This window comes from Nannobrachium achirus, assembly GCF_963921795.1.
Source record: "Nannobrachium achirus genome assembly, chromosome: 19".
Lineage (NCBI taxonomy): Eukaryota > Metazoa > Chordata > Actinopteri > Myctophiformes > Myctophidae > Nannobrachium > Nannobrachium achirus.
In genome coordinates this window covers 44,307,577-44,324,993 of record NC_137826.1, presented here as the reverse complement: position 1 = coordinate 44,324,993, position 17,417 = coordinate 44,307,577, and the positions used below count along the sequence as shown (strand labels likewise).

General features: G+C 40.7%; 1 protein-coding gene and 1 long non-coding RNA gene across 2 annotated transcripts; one reads left to right on the top strand and one right to left on the bottom strand.

Moving 5' to 3' along the window:
- Positions 1-529: 529 nt before the first annotated feature.
- Positions 530-2,097, top strand: LOC308304853 (interferon-induced protein 44-like; the record flags this gene model as incomplete). Its single annotated transcript, XM_080749481.1, has 4 exons — positions 530-1,004; positions 1,160-1,232; positions 1,724-1,880; positions 1,918-2,097. 4 exons carry the CDS (start codon positions 530-532, stop codon positions 2,095-2,097), a joined length of 885 nt encoding a protein of 294 aa, XP_080605607.1.
- Positions 2,098-4,255: 2,158 nt separating this feature from the next.
- On the bottom strand, positions 4,256-11,505 carry LOC308303911. Its single transcript, XR_013963032.1, has 3 exons — positions 11,388-11,505; positions 8,331-8,432; positions 4,256-6,872 (listed from the first exon to the last, which is right to left on the bottom strand). It is a non-coding gene; the product is annotated as an uncharacterized lncRNA (long non-coding RNA).
- Between the last annotated feature and the right edge of the window lie 5,912 nt (positions 11,506-17,417).

Sequence of the window (17,417 nt, the reverse complement as noted above, 5' to 3'; positions counted from 1 at the left end):
ACATAGATAAGGATTTATAAAATGTTTTTAGAATCAGACTCAGTCCTAAATGGGTTAAATCTATCTATTTGTGTTCAATCAGAGAATCCACAGAATCCAGACCACTACCCAGGCACGTGCACACAGACATCTAAGGGGGCCTGAGCCCCTGCCTTTTTATCTGTCTGTAAAAAGTGCCCTCTCCAGACCATGAAAGCAGTTTTCACTATGGTGAAAGAAATGCAAATTCCCTCTTTCTGTGCCATACCTGAAGGCAGCATTCAAGAGAATTGCCTTGTCAAAACTCTCCTGAACTTGAATGCAGGATCTTTCTGTATAGACATCCATGCCGTTACACCACATTTCCAGTATTGGCTTGATTATGCTTTAGTTCAGTGTGGGATCAAGCACCAAAAATAGCCAACCTCCAAGCTCACAACGCGACGCAGCGAGACACACTGTGAGCTTGGAGGTCTGCTATTTTCAATATTTCCACCAAAAGGCCCTAACATTCTCTGCACATCCTTGCCACTAGGACCATCCTGCCACCATGAACCCTGGGCTAACCCTGGTCCAGCAGAAGGCGCTGTGCTCCCAGCTTGGAAGCGTGACTCTGAAGCTCCTCTACAAGGCTTCTGTCCACGGTTACACTGCACCAGCGTTCCACCAGAGATGTGACAACCAGGGGCCCACTCTGTCGGTGGGCTACAATTGTTCTGGCTACGTCTTTGGGGGATACACCAGTGTATCTTTTGATCAATCTGGTCAATACCAAAACGATGCCAAGGCTTTTCTTTTCACGTTTAAGGGGACAAATGTTATCAAATATCAGGTCACCAAACCTGCATATGCGGTGAGCATGCAAAGCAGCCATGGTCCTTATTTTGGACAAAATTTCGCTCTTTGTACTAATAGCCAAGCTACCGTGTTTAGCAATCCCAGTCGAAAGTATTACGATTTCAATGCTGCAGAAATGCACGGCAACGACCTGCAGCTGATTGAATGTGAAGTTTATAAAGTTGAAGGTGAGTTCAACACAAAGTCTAACATGCAAACATGATGTTTCAGTGTTTTAGTAGTTTTTACTGTCAAGCTTTTTCTAAAGTTCTTCAAAATAGCTCCTCCATACAGTCTCTCGCTCCCGGCCTTTAACCTGGTCTTTTCTTGCACTCTACTACAGAGAATCTAGGAGGTGTTTCACCAGAAAGTAAACTCCTGGAGAAGCCATGGAGGAACATAGACTGGACTCCTGAGTAAGTATCTGGATTAGTCTATTTGTATGCATTGAATCATACTATACATACAATACTGTACTATACAGGCACGTGAACACATAGACATCAAAGGGGGCTTGAGCCCCTGCCCTTTTATCCGTCTGTAAAAAGTGCCCTCTCCAGATCATGAATTCAGTTTTTACTATGGTGAAAGAAATGCAAATGCCCTTTTTCCATGCCATACCAGAAGGCAGCATTCAAGAGAATTGCCTGGCCCAAACTCTCCTGAACTTGAATGCAGCTGAGACGCGTTGTGAGCTTGGAGGTCTGCTATTTTTCATATTTTCACCAAAAGGCCCCTTTAGAACATTCAGCCCCTGCCTCCTTAACATTCTCTGCATGTTCCTGGTATTAAATGTAAAAAAAATAATAATAAAAAAAAAAAAAGTGTTTCACCTATTAGTGTACAATCCTGGAAAGTATTACAATGTGTGACGCACCCCTTGTGACGCACCTGACGGTCTCCACAGGAATGAGAGAAAGCTGCTGGACCACATCCAGACCTACACGCCGGTCATCAGGTCTGTGAGCCAGGTCAGGGTTCTGCTCATTGGACCAGTGGGGGCCGGGAAGTCCAGCTTCTTCAAGTCCATCGAGTCCATCTTCAGAGGACCCTTTGACAACCAGGCTTTGGATTGTGCTGTGCTGTGTTGCTGCAATGCAGGCCCAGGAGGTGAGCCAGCGTCTGGGTGTTCCTCTGTCCCTAGTGGTTCCTGTGAAGAACTACAGCCAGGAGCTGAGGTTGGACCAGAGCTGCGACATCCTGCTACTCAGTGCCCTCAACCAGATGCTGCGCTTCGCCGATGACTACTTTGACGAGGTCACCGACAACATGACAACCTGAAGTTGCACCTGGAACGTGTCTGTCACATTGGACTTGAACCGCATTAACCATTATTTTATGTTTTAGCTATAAAAAAATAGCAGATATACTTGTAGATCTGCTATATATGAAAGAAATAAACCCTTTTGCAAATCCCGCCCCATTCTGCCCTGTTACTATGATGGGACATTAACCCTGGGCAGATTGTTTTTATAGTGGAAGTGGATGGGATTTTTTTTTTCCTTCATAGCCTCATTACAGCTATATAAAGTACCAAAGGAAAAACACCTAGGTGATATTAATAAAAAGGGAAGACAAAGGTACAGTAGTTACATTGCAAAACAGGGGATTTACCCGAAAATATATGTTTTAATTTGTTTAATCCCAGTGGGACAGAATCCTCTTTGCAGATTCTTTTATAGTGGTAGTGGATGCGATTTTTTTTCCCTTCATAGCCTCATTACAGCTATATAAAGTACCACAAAAAACACATCTACGTGATATTAATAAAAAGGGAAGAAAAAGGTACAGTAATTACATAGCAAAACAGTAGTTTTCCCCCGAAAAATAAATGTTTTAATTAGTTTAATCCTCTGGATAAGAGATAGAAAGAGAAGCGCATTGCATCTTGGGTACTAGGAAGAGGACAGAGAGAATGTTTCTCCTCACATAATAGGCTGGCTTTTCGTAATTCTGCCCATTTAAATTAAATGTACCCAATCGTGACTCTTAGACCATTGATAAGGTACATGTGAACTAGTTTGTTGAAGCTTATTCGTTATGATGAGCGAGATCGCTTGACGCTTGCCGTCGCTATCACCGTACCGGCCGATCTCCGTGTCGCGCAGTGCGGACAGTTTTTGAAAGCCTGAAGCAACATTCTCCACTGCACAAACTCCACCCCCGATAGCAAAAGTGAATGATTTTTTCTGGTTGGCCAGTCAGGGAGTCTCAGGGACCAATCAGAAGGCTGACAAACGGTCTATTGAAGATTTGTGCAAGTCTTTGAATATTTTGACCCGATTCTATAAAGGTCTTCTAAATCCTTCATCTAAATCAGAGGTTATCAAACCTTTTTTTTTCACCCGGGTACCAAATTATACTAAGAACCACAGACTGGTAAATAATATATATGTAGGTTAATTAGATAAATCTGAAAAGTAATCTACAGAATAATCACAGGGGGTCATAAACCCCTGATACATACTACATAGACCACTTACTATAACTCTGTGGTACGTGGTGTATTGCTGCCCCCCACTGTTGGTCACGGGTACTGTCTATAGTTTATATAGTAGCCTACTTTGAGCTTCCATACAGACCTGTAGAGGAGAGAACACTCACCAAGGAGTACAACAGTTAATCCAACAAAATTATGTAGTCATGTCAATGTAATTTTATTGCTAATACACAATAAATTAATTGACAATAATTGATCATGTAATGTTAAGCTAAAATCATTGAGAATATTCTATTTACAAGCTCATATATAAGGAATCAAAATGTAATGCATTTTGAGCTTGTAGATGATCTATATTTTCACTAGTCTTGGACGACAGTCTCAATTCGTTGATAGGCCTACAATTATTATTAGATTAATCTAAAAAGTAATCTATAGAATAATCACTTAGAAAATCATGGTTTCAGCACTACAACTATCACGGCTTTGAGCCCCTGGGAAAGGATTGCTGAGGTGGAGCGCAACCTCAGTGCTTACCGCACAACTTGCACCCAAGCCGTGCTACTCATACGCCGAGTTGGCGGTGCCTGGGATCGATCGAACAGTTCGATTCGAGCTCCTGACCTTGTGGTCGAAAGGTGAGTGCTCTACCCAGCCATAAAGTAATACAGGATACAACACATACCAACATATACCATAACTATTAGCTAACCATTATACAAGATACAACCATGTCAAATAACATGTATTAAAATGTGTTAATCATTAAAAGTGTGTGTATATTTCTATTACAGGCTACTTCATAATGTATGATGAATTCAGACGGTGACAAAGACACTCTTTTGTAGCAGAAATATTTAATGTAGTTAAAAAAAAGTTACTTTTCATGAGATTCCATATTATTGTGAGTCAAGAGAAGGTATAAAAAACAGTCATAATCCCATCAATCGTCCGGTCTACAAATAAGGCTCCAGTAGTCTTAAAAACATGTCAGCTTAAATTTGCAATCATATCATAATCTAATAATGTAATGCAATTTAATAATAGGGATGTTCCCAGTGGTTCATTTCACTGACGAGTACACATGTACACATTTTTTAAACTGAAACAGAAAATAAATGTATTTATTTAAAATTAATACCCAGAAAATGTTTATACAATTGGAATCTTACATAGGTGCTCCAAAATAATTAAAGGGGAAACCACCAATTTTCAACACCGAACTATGTCATTAATATACCTTAGATTAGAAAAAAGGCTTGCAAAGTACACTTTGATGAAAATGTACTTTGCAACTTGGTAGGGTTAAGATTGGATCTTTGAACCCTCACACTAGACGATATTTATGCCAGAGATTCAACCCCGATCTAGACGCAGTCCTCCCGATACTCGGGAGGGTTTTAAATGCCCCGATTATCTGCTAGTGTAAGTCCGCCTTTACTTCCGATCGCCAAAATAAAAGCCTGGGTTTCCGAGGCTAACCTTTACATAGCCAATTGTTTAAAGATTGGAATAGTGCCACATTCATTGTACATGCAATACAGCAAAATTATATTAAATCATAATATAAAAACACTAAGATTCTACGAAAACAAGCTCTACCTTACAGAATATGGTTTACATGGTCATTTATATAGCTTGAGAAACCGTTCAATGGACAGGCGGTGCCATATTGGTAGGTTTTCAGCTGTTACTTTCAATGGTGTGATGTCACGTTCTGTCTATTATAGTACATAAATGAGTAACACCAAATATATTTTAAATACGTCAAGGTTTTTCTAACCTTTAACAATATGTTTGTGAGGTTTTAAAAGAAGTAAACAAAAGAGCTGGGCTATGTCTCCAAAAGATAATTCATGATTTCAGATACCTTATACATACAGTATAGAGATGTTAATCACTTTAAGTAGTCAAGCAACAGCTCAAACATATGTGCAGTCCATGATATTGTAGAGCATTGTCTCTTTAAGTGCGCTCGTTAACCCCCGCTGTGTGGAGAACAAACACAGAGGCTAAATGATCCACTTGTCTACATCCTCTCTTCAAAGCAGTTTGGGATCAAAGGACTTATGTTGATTTTTTGACGCACAAGATTAATTGAGGTTTGCAGAAGGGTGCTGGTGTTTCGGGTTCAGGTTTTGCTTTCAGTTCCAGGAGGTGACGCGTTATTTGGAATCGCACCACAGTTCTAGGCAAACCCCACCAGTGGAAGCTTCTGATTGGCTGAACCCTTTGTGTTCCCTCGCAGAGAAAGTCGGAGGGACGAAGATTTACTATTCTGGCACCCTGGTTTACAATTCTAATGGCGCTGAGTCGGCTCATGCGTTCTTCGCAAACACTCGACGTGGCAACGTGCTCGGCACTTGTCTCTCATGGTTCAAGGTCGCCTGAGGCGGTGTGCCTCCGTCATGGTCAATAGAAAATGAGTGGGTCCGCCTAGAACTGCGGTGCGATTCCAAATCAAGTGTAGGGCAACGGTAGCCTGACTGCAAGTGTCAGACTCTATTACACACTTCGTTTTGGGAAGAGAGTCTGAGATTTCGGGCAGACATTCCACTTCTGGGGGGGCGGGCAGGGGCCAGGGGGTGGTTTAAAAAAATGTTAAGTTGACTTGCTCTTAATTGCTCCCTCTGAACTTCAAAGGGCTTGTGAGCTGCTGTAATTGATTGAGCCATACAAGTGTCAATAGCTCGTTAGTCACTGAAAGCATCAAAGACTACAATCTGTTTGATGTCTGTAATAAGAGTGGAGGGGGGAATGTGTTTGAATACACACAGACTCGCCTGATTGGCTGAATGGTTTTGAACCAGGCCACCACCCACCACGTGCCCCAAGCCTACAGCCCTGATTGGCTCGCCCTCTCTGAGGGCTGGTGGAAAAAGCTTATTTAATGTGAAGGGCCAGACTACACAACACCACCACTACCAACAGGGGGTGGTGTTGTGCAGTCTGGTTTATTAACCAGGCTAGGGCAACGGGACGAGCAGCTATGGTTTGGCATTGTGATCTGGTGAAGGGTTTTCTCCAGTGTGGGTAAGATGGTGTTTCTTCAAGGTAGATGACCGAGTGAAACTCTTATCGCAGTGTTCACAGTGAAATCGTGCATTGTGCTCACGCTGGTGTTCCTTCAACAGACTGGACTGAGTGAAACTCTGGTCACAACGTTTGCAGTGGAAAAATAAAGTGTGGACAACCATGTGTATCTTCAGGTTAGATAACTGAAAGAATCTCTTATCACAACGTTTACAATTGAAACGTTTTTCTCCAGCGCGGTCATTAGATTTTCTTTTCAGGTCAGATGACAGACAGTTGACAGGCTTTTCACCAGTGTGGACACCTCCGCTGGTCTCCCCCCAATCATCACTGTCATCAGTGACTTCAGTGTCAGATTCAAGTTTAACTTCAACTTCAGAGCAAAGTGAAGAGACCTCATCATCATTATCTTCCATTTTCACCGCTAGTAATGTCGACGCTGACCCTTCAGGCTCCTCTGGTCTGAGTAGCTCCTCATGTTCTTCTTTAATGTGTGGAAGCTCTGGTTCCTCCTGGAGAAGCCTGGGGCTCCTCTCCGGTTCAGGAGAAACCTCCTCTTTACACACAACCACCTGCAGGATGTCTAGGAGTAGAAACAAAACATAATAATCAACACTGGAAGTGTTAATCTATTTCCATGTACAAAGCTATTCTCACTACGACTGAACAAACAGTTACTAAATAAGAAAAGAATCTGTGTCTGGGGCTCATTTAATAATATATATAATGTGCTGCAAATCATGGTCATGTTTCAGTTACTTACAGTTACATTACATTTAAGTCCAGCCTGTAAGATTTCTAGTGATGTGCCATGCACTGGAATCTGGAAATTAGTTGAAGATGTTAACCACTTAAAGACCAGCTGAAATGTCTTTTTGCAACCATATTTCTGTGTGGGGGATACTTGTACATCAAACCACAGAAGCAGGAGATGAGATCCTGGCCTATTGGCCACATGGCTCAGGAATAATTGGTTCTCAAGGCTACCTACTTACCTGACTGTAATCTCATGTTTTTGTTTGACAGGTAAGTCATTATAACTGGATTTTGCTGTGCATTTTTAATAATTATATATTCACTTATTGGCATCTAACTATGTCCCATTGCAACCATGTTTAATATCTGAACGTGTGAGAAACACAGCGGTTAAAGGGATATTTCACTTTAAAAACAACTTAGAATTCATGCTGACGGCTAACCGGCTGGTAAATTAACTCTATCAACGCTTTGGACGTTCCCGTTCGCCCCATTTTTCCCGGCGGCGCGATGCCAATTGTACGTTCTTTGGCTCGTTCTTTTGTACCTTGGTTTGATGTCTGTAAACTGATGAGGGGTCGCGCGGGTGTGTACCGTAGAGACAGCTCCCGTAAAAGTGCTCTCAAAAACCCACTGGACGTTAGCATCAATGGAGTAACAACACTCTTCCTTGTTATTTTCTCTGGATCTATTGGTCTGTAGCGATTGAGCTGCCTTGACGGACGGCAGCCTACCGCGGCCATTTTCACATTAATTCTTGCATGAGGCTGCCCTCTACTGCTGGTATAGCCACGGTACACCTATTTAAGGAGAAAATAAAATAATAATGATGAAAAAAAAATACATCTTTTTCTATAACATCGCAAAGGTAAGGTGCTTTTGCTGGCACAAAACCCAATAAATAAATACAACATCTGGCAGTATAAGAGTTAACCATTACTTAACCTAGTTGAACTACAGTAATATTGAGCTGTGTGACATATAACACTGCTCTGGTCGATGGCCACTCTGTAGAAAATGAGCCATGCGGTGCAGTTATTCTTCAGTGTTGCATATTTAATGATGCCTACAGGTATATACATATTATTGAGTTATTGATTGATTGAATACTTTATTTGTCAAAAATATGAAATACTATTATAGGCTATTAAATAACACACGTACAGTAATATATTAGGCTAATTAATATTTAGGCCAACACAAAAAGTCCTGGAGACCTATAATATCCTGGAAATTATCATTATCATGATGATATTTATTATAATCATCCAGTTAAAATACATACTGAGGTGTGAGTGGTCTTCAGGTTCCTCCTGTTTAATAGAAATGTCCCTGGCTGAGTCTGGAGAGTTCATCTTCACCTGCGGTCTGGACTCCACACACTGGTCTGAAATTAAGGAATTAAATAAGGACTTTAAATATGGGGTTAAATATTAACAAGTTAAAAGAGTTTCTTTGCAATTTTTTCGAGGTTAACCCCTTATTATCCAAAGAATACATACTAACAGTTAATGCCAATGTTGTTTATTTTATTGTGGAAGATATAACCCCTTATATCCATAGAATACCTATCTATACTAACAGTTAATGCCAATGTTGTCCGTTTTATTGTGGAAGATACTAGTAAGACACCTCAGGGTGACTTGCGACCTCAGGGTGACTTGCGACCTCAGGGTGACATGCGACCTCGCGAGGTTGCGCCAATTCTTGGCCATCTGGCCAGTGATGTATATGGGACCAGTTACTCATATGGAGACCCCTTCATGATAGTTATGCCATGTCAAAACATGCCCATATATGTCCTTAATATTGATAACATAATATCCTTAATAATGTCCTTAATATTGACAATATAGGAATCTCCATATATGGGCATAAAACGTACGTAAGTAATGCCAAGCAGGGCCTTGGTGAGTTAGGGCCTTGGTTTGATGCCTGTGGATCTCCATATATGGGCATAAGGGGGTAACCTAACATTTTCATTTTCGGCCTGTGATTTATGACAAGAAATCTCCATGTATGGGCATAAAAAGTTTTTTTTTTTTCTTTTTTTTTCCTGGGAATGACCATATACAGTATGGACTTTCATACCCTGAGAAATCTCGTAGCTTGTCTGACTGTCAGTACAGGAAGTGATGTCACGTGACATCCTTTTTATGTCCATATATGAGTCATTCTGTACCACATCACTGTGACTCACTGACATCACTTCCTGTACTGACAGTCAGACAATACTGACAGTCAGACAAGCTACGAGATTTCTCAGGGTATAATGCGACCTTTGGTCGCAAAAAACTATTTCATCCCATACCTTTAAGTAACATGTTGTACAATTGTGATGTAAAAATGAGTTTGGAGTAGGCTATATACACCATATAATTTGAAAAATAAGGAGAAAAGAAACCCCTTGTGAATGACAAGGTAGGTTGTCTAAGCTGTCAAATTGCAGCCCTTGATCAAGACAGGGAAACATTCTAGGCCTGACACACTGTCTACACAGCATGATGATGACATCACCTGGTGCATGAAGACTTGGAGTTACATGGAGTAACTTTACAATCAAATTAACATTACAGTGGGCGGAGTAAAGGCCCTACTCCTGATTTACAAGCTACATACTCGTTTCCTACAGAGGATCGCCCCAATGGTCAATTTCAACACACTGAAGACCATAGCTGGTGCAATAATCCAGCCCCTCTTTGACTACGGAGTCCACGTATGGTATCGTGACGCCCCACAAGCCCTGAAAACTAAACTCCAAACAGCCCAAAATAAACTAATTAGGGTCCTACTTAACCTTCCCTATCAGACTCACCTCTACTCACCAGTTAAGAGTGGGGTGGCTCAGAGTAGATGACAGAGTACAGCAACTTGCAATGGGCCTGGTGTACAAGATACACTACACCACTATGATACCCAAGTACCTGTCAAAATACTTTATAAACATTAAAGATGTCCTGTCCATAATTACAACACCAGAGGCAGCACCACAGATCACTTTCAACCCAGAGTCAAAACCAACAAAGGGTCAAACTCTTTTTTCTGCTATACCACCAAAATGTGGAAAGCCTTACCGAAGGTCATAAAGGAGTGTGGATCTCTAGCATCCTTTAAAATTGCCCTGAAAAACCACTTACAGGCAGCAGCCGTTCGCAACTGGTAAAAAAACTAACCTAGCCCAACCCTACCCTCCCCTGCCCCTTCTTTGTATATAGGTCTACTGTTTGTTTAGACTTACTGTTTTATTTTTTGTTTTTCTTTACATATCTACTGCATAGTACTGTGTTCAATGTTATATGAGATACTTCAATGGTTTCCAGTGGAAATAAGCTTAGTCTTTTCATGGATCTCCTTTTAGTAGACCTTGTACCAGTGAACTGTACCGTCATGAAACTGTACCTTTTCCTATGCAAACTTCTAATAAAGTCTTCAATCAATCAATCACCGTATATACCTAGCCCTGAATACAGGACGGTCATGACCGTCCTGTATTCAGGGCTACGTATATACCGTATATGGAGAATGGAGATCAACCTCTGAAAGCCTAGTGTCCTTGGTGGGAACAGGACTGGAACACACTAAGCCCCCCACCTCAAGCCTAAAATAGTCATTTCAGCCAGAAAAGAAAATATTTCACCGAAGGTTTTAGCTACTCCACACCGCCATCTACAGGTATTGTCATTAGAAATTCCATTGCTCAGATTTTGCCTTCCGGGGAAATATTTTATTTTCTGGCAAAAAAAAAAATCCTATTTTAGACGTGAGGTGGGGGGGCTCGAAGTGTTGCCACTAAGGAATGTAGGCCTTCAACTCCCTATAAAGCCGTTGTTGTTTTGGTGAGCAGCGAAACTGTATTTGTTTTTTGTTTTTTTACAACAGACGAGAGGGTGTGCAGTCTTTCCTGTGAGTGCAAGACGGTGAGTCTTGACTCTTGACATAGCGTTAAGGATTGATTGATTGATTGATGACTTTATTAGAAGTTTGCATAGGAAAAGGTACAGTTTCATGACGGTACAGTTCACTGGTACAAGGTCTACTAAAAGGAGATCCATGAAAAGACTAAGCTTATTTCCACAGGAAACCATTTAAGTATCTCATATAACATTGAATGACAGACAAATAGAACACAGAATTCCTTCTAACGCTATGGAGCAGAGCTAATACATGTCTTGATGTTGCTGCTGCTGCTACGATTTACGATCGCTTTATAAACTAAAGGCCTAGTGATTTGATTTACGTTCCGACTTCCGACTCAATGTTGACACATGGATTAAACAAGATTCGTTCATCTTCAGTGATAAATAGATGAAACACAACGTGAATTAGTTCATCTTGATCTTACCTGCTGTTTCAGTGGTTGAGCTGCTGACAAAACGTCCTCCTGCTGCTTAACGACGAAAATGTTTTGAAACAACACGTTTTAGTTTTCTTTGTATTTTAAAGTATCAACAACACTCACCATGTTGTTTTCACAACTGCATTGTGGGTATGTTCTTCTGACCACTAGTTTGTCTAGACGCCAGTTCAGTGGCGTATTGCTGCCCCCCACTGTTGGTCTCTGGAACTGTAGTATATTTTGATAATGCATAATCGATCCCTATTTATGCCATTATAAGCCAAAATTCAGCAGTAAAATACTTTACTTTACTTACAAAAATAAAGCCGGACTCAAGTAGTGAAAACATCATAGGCCTATGTACAAACTCACAACAAACTATAGGCCTAAGCAGTGCTCTTCCGAGCACAGGTCGCTGCCAGGTCAGGAGGTTATTGTGGCCTCCTGGTGGTCCCTATAATAGGCCAATGTGAAAATGGTGCCATGTCTTCTTCAGCCTTAACACGGCATGCATGATTTTGTTCCAAAAATGTGTTTAGCAAAAGTCGACCTGATGATCAATCAATCAAACTTTATTTATATAGCACATATACAACACGTGCAGCCCAATGTGCTTGATAAAACATTTAAAAACAATAAGGAAAAGAACAATCCATTTAAACACAGAACGGCAAAATAAGAATAGAGATACAAATAAAGATATAGAAATATAAGAATATAAAACAATAAACAAATAAGAAGTATGTTAAAACCTAGGTAAAAGCATTGCTAAAAAGATCTTGTTTAAAAGTGTCAATGGATTCTGTGAGCCGCAGGTTTACGGGCAGGCTGTTCCTCAGTGTTGGACCATAAAACAACAGGGCCACAATAAATATCCATGATATCTTTGCTTTTCTATTCAACTCTCTGACAACATACACTATTTCCTTGGTGTGAATGCACTGATGTTTTCTCAGAGCACTTAACTGACTTTAGCTCTTCTCACACTGTTAAAGGTGCTACTACACCCAGCATAATAACATTTTTATTTTTTATATAAATATTGGCCCATATTACGTTTTATACAGGTTCAAGCCTAAACACTAAACAACTCAGATATTCAATGTTCATGTTCTGTCTGTCTGTCATTTTCAGCTGCAAAACCAAAATGCTTTTGTTAAAGTCCTTTTAACATTGAGACAAGAGTTTGATCCAGTGTTATACACACTGGTGTTTCCCGAGGTTAGAATACGTAGAATGTATAACTCTAGTTACAATGTTTAAGGAAAATGTTTTTCTCCAGTGTGGACACGTTGGTGTGTCTTCAGCCTAGATGACAGACTGAAACTCTTGTCACAGTGCTCACAGTGGAAAGGTTTTTCTCCAGTGTGGACACGTTGGTGTGTCTTCAGCCTAGATGACAGACTGAAACTCTTGTCACAGTGCTCACAGTGGAAAGGTTTTTCTCCAGTGTGGACACGCCAGTGTATCTCGAACAAATATGAACGGTTGAAACTCTTGTTACACAGTTTACACTGGAAAGGTTTTGCTTTAGTGTGGGCATGCTGGTGTCTGTTCAGGTGAGTTAACCAACTGAAACTCATATCACAATGTTGACAATGGAAAGTTTTTTCTCCAGTGTGGACACGCTGATGATTCTTCAGGTCAGTTGACCGAATGAAAGTCTTGACACAATGTTTACACTGGAAAGGTTTTTCTCCAGTGTGGACACGCTGATGATTCTTCAGGTCAGTTAACCAACTGAAACTCATGTCACAATGATTACACTGGAAAGGTTTTTCTCCAGTGTGGACAGCTCCACTTGTCTTCCCCCAATCATCACGCTCTTCAGTGACTTCAGTATCAGATTCAAGTTCAACTTCAACTTCACAGCAGTGTGAAGACATGTCTTCATCACCATCTCCACTTTTCACTGGCTCTTCTGGTCTTTGAAATGGTTCCCCCTGTTCCTCTTTAATGTGTGGAGGCTTTGGTTCCTCCTGTTCCTCTTTAATGTGTGGAGGCTTTGGTTCCTCCTGTTCCTCTTTAATGTGTGGAGGCTCATGGTCGTCATGGAGCAGACTGGGGCTCCTCTCCTGTTCAGGAGAAACCTCCTCTTTACACACAACCATGTGCAGGATGGCTAGAAAAAGAAACATAACATGATAGTCAACACTGGATCCCCAAATGCACTTAGAACAACAGACTCACTACCTGGCTTCCACCATGGACTGAAGACTCACCTCTTCAGACTCCACCTAAACCCATAGCACTTACTGTAACACTCCCCCTTCCCTCAGTGACCACCAATGACCATACATGAAGCTAGATAGCATTTTATTTTATAGGGTTTTTTAGAAGTTTTTTTTACTAACTAGTTTCATGGTCTACTTTTTGTCATTGTTTTTCTAGATTGATATTCCTATGCATTTGTTATATTACTATATTGTTGTTAATGTACTGACATACTATCTTGCTTATTATAGTGATGTGTATTACCTGCTTATTGTAAGTCACTTTGGATTAAAAGCGTCTGCTAAATGCCTAAACTGTAAACTGTAAATGTAAATATATTGTTCTTCCATGTGCAAAGCTATTACCAATTAAGACTGATCAGTGTAAACAGTTACTAAATGTCTGTGTCTGGGGTCAATTTCACAAACCACTTTACTGCACAAAATGTAGTGTGCATGCTGCCAATAGGCCAACAAGTATTTTACATCTAATATAATGTACTGCAAGTCATGTTCATGTTACTTATAGACTATTAAAGTCTGGCCAGTAAGATTTCTGGTGACATGCCATGCACTGAAATCTCGAAATAGTTGAAGATATACTTATTTGAATGTTGCTTTATGCAACCATGATTTTACGTGGGGGATATACTTGTAAATCAAGCTACTTCATGGCACAGAAACAGGAGATAAGCTCCTGGTCTAAATGTTCTCAAGGCTACCAATTTACTTGCCGATGGAATCTCATGTCATGTTTTGATTGATTGATTGATTGATTGAAGACTTTATTAGAAGTTTGCATAGGAAAAGGTACAGGTCACTGGTACAAGGTCTACTAAAAGGAGATCCATGAAAAGACTAAGCTTATTTCCACTGTAAACCATTGAAGTATCTCATATAACATTGAATGACAAACAAATAGAACACAGTACTATGCAGTAGATATGTAAAGAAAAACAAAAAAGATCTTACTTAGTTCAGAGTTAAGTGTCTTTTCAACCTGCAAGTGGTCCTTGCCCGAGACTAGGAGAGCCGAGTCATCCGCGAACAGGAACAGGTTGCAGTCGCAAGCAGATGCCATGTCGTTCACGTATATTAGGAACAACAGAGGTCCCAGTATGCTACCTTGAGGAACACCACAGCTTACTGGGAGGGGGGGGGACAGGGTACCGTTAATCTCCACCACCTGTTCCCTCCCCACCAGGTAAGATTGCATCCAACTCACTGCTGCGCTGTCAAGACCGATGGCTTTTAGTTTCTCAATCAGAATAGAATGATTTACGGTGTCAAATGCCTTCTGGAGGTCCATCATGACCATGCCGCTATATTTGCCGTCATCCGCTTCGCGTTTGATTTGGTCGGTCAAATAGAGAAGGCATGTGTCGGTGGAATGAGATTTTCTGAATCCAGATTGGAACTCGTAAATCAGATTATTCTCATCGAGATATCTTGCAATCTGCTCGTAGACTATTTTCTCCATGACTTTGGATATGGAGCTAAGAATGAAAACGGGACGGTAGTTTCCAGGGTCTAGTTTGCTACCTTTTTTATGCAGGGGGGTTACTTTTGCTAGTTTGAAGTCCTGTGGGACATGACCCTGTTCGATGGAAAGGTTAATTATGTGGGTAATGATTGGAGCAATGGTGGCGGCTGAATCTCTGAGAAATCTAGCTGGAATTTTATCAAGGCCAGTGGCCTTGTGTTGAAGTAGGGCGCTCAGTTTTTTAATGTTTTTTAATGTTGTTGTTTGACAGGAAGTAATTACAATTGGACTTTCGATGCAAAACTTCAACAATTGTATATGTATTCACTTACTGGTGTCTAACTATGTATTATCATTGTCATGATGATATTTTTGCCCAGATTATAATACAGTTAAAATACGCACTGAGGTGTGGGTGGTCTTCGGGTTCCTCCTGTTTAATAGAAATGTCTCTGGCTGAGTCTGGGTTCATCTTCACCTGCGGTCTGGACTCCACACACTGGTCTGAAACATAGACTGTAAAAGAATATGGACGGTGTTAAGCCATTCGTTTCTATGACACGAAAATGACGCTTTTGTGTCCCTTGTACGGGTGCCGCCATCATTGTAGAAATCAACTTTCATTGGTAGAAATGGTACCATCTCGAATGCTGTTGGCTGCCAATGGTCACATGCAACCGCAGGGATACTTGGGAGAATGTGGTGTTGAGCTTGCCAAATAAAGCACATGAAGAAGAACCATCACAACCATATTTTCACAAAACGCTTATCATGGTGATTGAAACAAGGCTTTAAACTAGCGACAGCACGTATGATGTTTATTAAGGTAAGACAATCAAATGTAAATGTTTGGTGGAATAGAATGGAATCCTATGGAGAACATGTTGCTTCTGGTACCAGAACAGCGCAACTAGCGGCCAATCATAGGAACTTTACTGGTCCCAATAAAAAATCTCCCGTTCATTTTCCCCAGACTTTTACAAAAATATTTATAACAATTATGTTAAGCTTAGAACCAAGCCATCCAGGATGGCAGTGAATCATGACCATAAAACCTTTGATCCTATATGAAAAGATATTATAATATTTAATTATTTGATATTTAACTACATTTAATAAATACCCCCATTTCAAAAAGTTATTTTAGTAGAAACGAAGGTTTCATGTTCATGATTCACTGCCATCCTGGATGGCTTGGTTTTAGGCTTAACATAATTGTTATAAATATTTTCGTCAAAATCTATGAGGAAATGAACCAGGAGATTTTTTTAGTGGGACCAGTAAATCGCGCCCACGGCCGGGTATCCCCGTGAAAGGAGGTCTGAAGAGGGGTGAGTGTGGCGGAGAGAGTCGCTGCCCCAGCCTGAAGCCTCAAAAGTCTAGTATCTCCCCCGGACCAAAATGGTTACACGGGAGGCCCTGGTTCGAAGTACTATATATATATATATATATATGTTACAGTACGTTTGGGTAACTCAGTACGTTCATGGTAAGAGCGCTTGTTTTGTCGTTCACCACACACCAATCACCACCAGATGGCGACGACAGCCATTCACTAGGCGCTGACTCACTAGGCGCTGACGTCACTCGTTTGCGACTCTCTTTGTTTATTTACTAGCCTAGCTCGGCAGTGTTTAGCCATTAGCTTACTATGCCTTACTCTAACCCTAACCCTAACCTTAACCTCAGTAAAACTATGCCTAACCCTAACCCTAACCTCCGTGGGGTGAGGCGCTATCATTCCTGCCGACGCGACGTTGTTGTGGCTCAAAGCGACCGCTTGTTCCGCCCCGTGCCGCACGACGAGTGCTCCGTTTCTCGATCGTACTGTTTCTCTATCAAACCGTGACATATGTATATATATATCATATATATATATATATATATATATATATATATATATATACATAATTGATCCCTATTATGCCTTGCCATTATGGGAAAATATCATACAAATAACAGTGAAAATATTATACAGTATGTACAAACTTGCAAGCAAACTAGAAGCAGTGCCCTTCCCAGCACAGGTCTCCGCCAGATCAGGAAGGTTATTGTGGCCTCCTGGTGGCCCTATATTAGGCAGGCCTGGCAGCCTGAAACAACAGCTTTTACTGTGGATTCTTGGGGCAGTAAATGAGTTAAAAGGAAACAACAACACATACCATGTATTGAAATGTGTTATAATTTTCAAACCACGTCAATGAGTATTTTTATGATGAGCTACATTCATAATGTATGATTAATTCAGGCTGTGACAAAGAAGCTGTTTTGTAGCAGATATATTTAATGAAGTCATAGAGGAGAGAATAATAATAATACAGTTCAGAGTTTGGTTATTGT